Genomic DNA, 3,207 nt, shown 5'->3' on the forward strand with positions numbered 1-3,207 from the left:
GGAGAAGTTTTTTTTGCTGATGTGGACGCTCTATGGAGCCTCAAAATGTCCCTTTTATTAGTATAGATATCTATATTTTATATTTTAAGATAGATATTTAAATCTTAATGTTTTTTTTCCATTTTTAATGTAAAACGGCAATGTTTAATAGAAGAACTTGGACAAATAGACAAATAGCTATATTTATGTTTTTGTTCTTTTTTTTATAAAATTGTAATCTTACATATGTTTAATGTAGTTTTTCTATTTTTTTGCTGTTGTATGTTTACATATTATTGTTATTTTTAAATGTAAAATGGTAATCTTACATATGTTTAATGTAGTATTTCTCTTTTTTATGTTGTATGTTTACATATTATTTATTATTTTTGAAATTATATATAATATTTTTTTTTACAAAATTACATTATTGAGATGAGTCGTCTTTTTTTTAGTGAAAAATGGTAATCTTACATATGTTTAATGTAGTTTTTCCATTTTTATGTTGTATGTTTACATATTATTTTTTAAAAATAAAAATGTAAAATGGTAATCTTACTTATGTTTAATGTATTATTTTCATTTTTATGCAGTATGTTTACATATTATTTATAATTTTCGAAAATTAGTAATATTAAAATGTAAAACTATATTTTATGCCACGTGTCATCTTTCGGAGAAGTTTTTTTTGCTGATGTGGACGCTCTATGGAGCATCAAAAGGTCTCTTTTATTAGTATAGATTAAAAATAAATAAAAAATACCAACTACGTTAAGCGAGACGGCTTTTGTAGGACATGCGTCACTGTGTGATGAGACTCCCTGCAGTGGCGAGAGCAGCGACAGAAATGGCTTCGGCTCTGGTTGGATTGAGATGTTTGTTCTGTTCTCTTCGTCTCCGGTAACACTCCTCTTTCTCTTATCTCTCATTTTCATTTCTGGATTTTGAGGGTTTATCGTTGTTGATAGCTTTTGTGCATTTTCTATTGGATGAATCTCTGTTGGTGAACTCCTGCTTGGTTTACAATTGAGATCCCTATATATATCGTCTGATGAATTTGATCAAGTTATTTTGTGTTGTTTCTCAATTATTCATTGCTAGTGTGATGAACTCCTTGTCTCTTGTCTTGTGATTCTTAGGTGTATTATCATGTAAAAGTTTGTATTGATGCAGAGGTTGGAGCGGATGTTTAGTCCCTTCGGAGTCATACTTTCTTGCAAAGTCGCTGAAGAGAATGGCTAGAGTAAAGGCTTCGGTTTTGTTCAGTTCGATACGGAGCAGTCTGCTGTCGCTGCTCGTCTTGCCTCCCACGGCTCTATGGTTGATGGCAAGAACTGTAAGTTAAATGCCTTTTAAGCATGGTTTCTTAGTAACTGAAGGTTGATGATGAATGTTTCTTTTTCAGGTTTGTGGCTAAGTTCATTAACAAGGGCGAAAGAGCAGCTATGTCTGGGAATCAAGAGTTCACAAACGTTTACGTGAAGAATCTGCGAGAGTGTTACAGAGGATTTTCTCCATACGATGTTTTCTCAATGTGGGACGGTCTCTAGTGTTGTGGTTATGAGGGATGGTACGCTTGAGCTAGTTCTGGATATGATGCAGAGGTAATTGTGATTTCCATGGACCTAATGGATCAAAAACTTGATATTTTTCTTCTAAATAATTCTGTAAAAGTTTCATTTGATTTCATAAATTTCGATGGATTGTGTTATTGTGGAAAGAATGATGTAGAATCGATTGATTAAAACTCTGATACTCATGACTTGAAGTGTATAACTTTTAATTAGTCTCTACAAAGATCATCAAGTGTTGACTGGCTACAACCTCTGTGTTTGGATAAAGTTTTAATACTCTTTCTACTTCTCCTTGTGGGTTGTGAAGTAAAGCAAAGATGGGGTTAGATTTTGCCAAGCTTGTGATGGTTGGTCTTGATGCTGCTGGCAAGACCACTATTTTGTACAAGCTCAAGCTCGGAGAGATTGTCACCACCATCCCCATTATTGATAAGCTGTTTTTTTCGATTTGTGAAATGAGTATATATCATAAACCAATAACTATCTATCTTCTTACAGGTTTCAATGTGGAAACTGTGGAGTACAGAAACATCAGTTTCATAGTATGGGATGTTGGGGGTCAAGACAAGGTATGATCTTCAGGTCTGAAGATTCTCTATCTGATTATTGTGTATACGTAAATCTGTTTTGTTTGTTCTTCAGATCCGTCCCTTGTGGAAGTACTACTTCCAGAACACTCAGGGTCTGATCTTTGTCGTGGACAGCAACGACAGAGATAGAGTTGTTGAGGCTAGAGATGAACTGCACAGGATGCTTAATGAGGTCACTGGTATGTTCCTTTAACTAGCCGTGAAGCCCAATTAAGAGGGGAGTGATGATGCTTGTTATACAGAACAGTGGATCATGTATGCTCCACTTGGTTTTCTAAATTCACCTTGTTAGTCAAGAACATAATCTGAAGGATTGTCTTTGCTTGTTAGAGTTTCAAATGAGTAAACATGTTTATGAAATAAATTTTATCTTTAAAACAATGTTTTATAATTTTTTTTGTTTTTTAAGAACTCTTAATTAAGAACCTTGCATTGGAGCACACAAATGTTTGAGTTTCTTAAGTTGTCTCTTAATTCACTTAAAAGTATTAAAAAAATAAATAGGAACCCCTAAATGGGTCTTTAGGATAATCTTACAATACTAAAAGAGGAATATGAAGCCCTCTGAGCTATGCCACGTCATTAAAAATAATCAACGAATAAGAAAGCTTTTAGTGGCCACGTACGTCAGACTATTGTTTATTCGACAAAAACTTTTCACGGTCCAATTATGTGGGCTGATAATATTGAGAACTGGCCCATTTTTAAAAGTGAAATCTATCTTTTCGCCAGTGACTTACTACCATCGTCTCATGGTCTGCCTCCAACTCCTGGCAGTTACTATCGATTCTGATGCTCCTCAAAGAACCATAAAGCTTATCACTTTACTGATGAAATCCAATCGGCCTAAATTTATTTCAATCTCATCATCTCCCCCTGTAAAATAAATTGATGAATGTGAACACAAAGGCCAAAATATTGGTGAATGTGAAAGTTTGATAAAGAAGATTAGTTAATTAGTTACATCGTATAGTTCTTGGCCTTCTTTTTTGATCTGCATTAGTTGGTGGAACTCTTTCGTGGAAGCTCTTATGGCTTTGGGGAAGATACTGGCATTGGTGGAG

At 34.2% G+C, this 3,207-nt stretch overlaps 1 protein-coding gene across 1 annotated transcript; it reads left to right on the forward strand.

The window, feature by feature from the left end:
• Positions 1-730: 730 nt before the first annotated feature.
• Positions 731-3,202, forward strand: LOC106314532 (ADP-ribosylation factor 2-B-like; the record flags this gene model as incomplete). The annotated part of the gene is made up of 6 exons (XM_013752394.1): positions 731-879; positions 1,153-1,315; positions 1,385-1,583; positions 1,861-2,122; positions 2,196-2,322; positions 3,147-3,202. Coding segments are annotated over exons 3-6 (528 nt in total), but the record flags the coding sequence as incomplete, so codon positions are not given.
• Positions 3,203-3,207: the final 5 nt, after the last annotated feature.

This window comes from Brassica oleracea, chromosome C9, assembly GCF_000695525.1.
Source record: "Brassica oleracea var. oleracea cultivar TO1000 chromosome C9, BOL, whole genome shotgun sequence".
In the NCBI taxonomy this organism is placed as follows: domain Eukaryota; kingdom Viridiplantae; phylum Streptophyta; class Magnoliopsida; order Brassicales; family Brassicaceae; genus Brassica; species Brassica oleracea.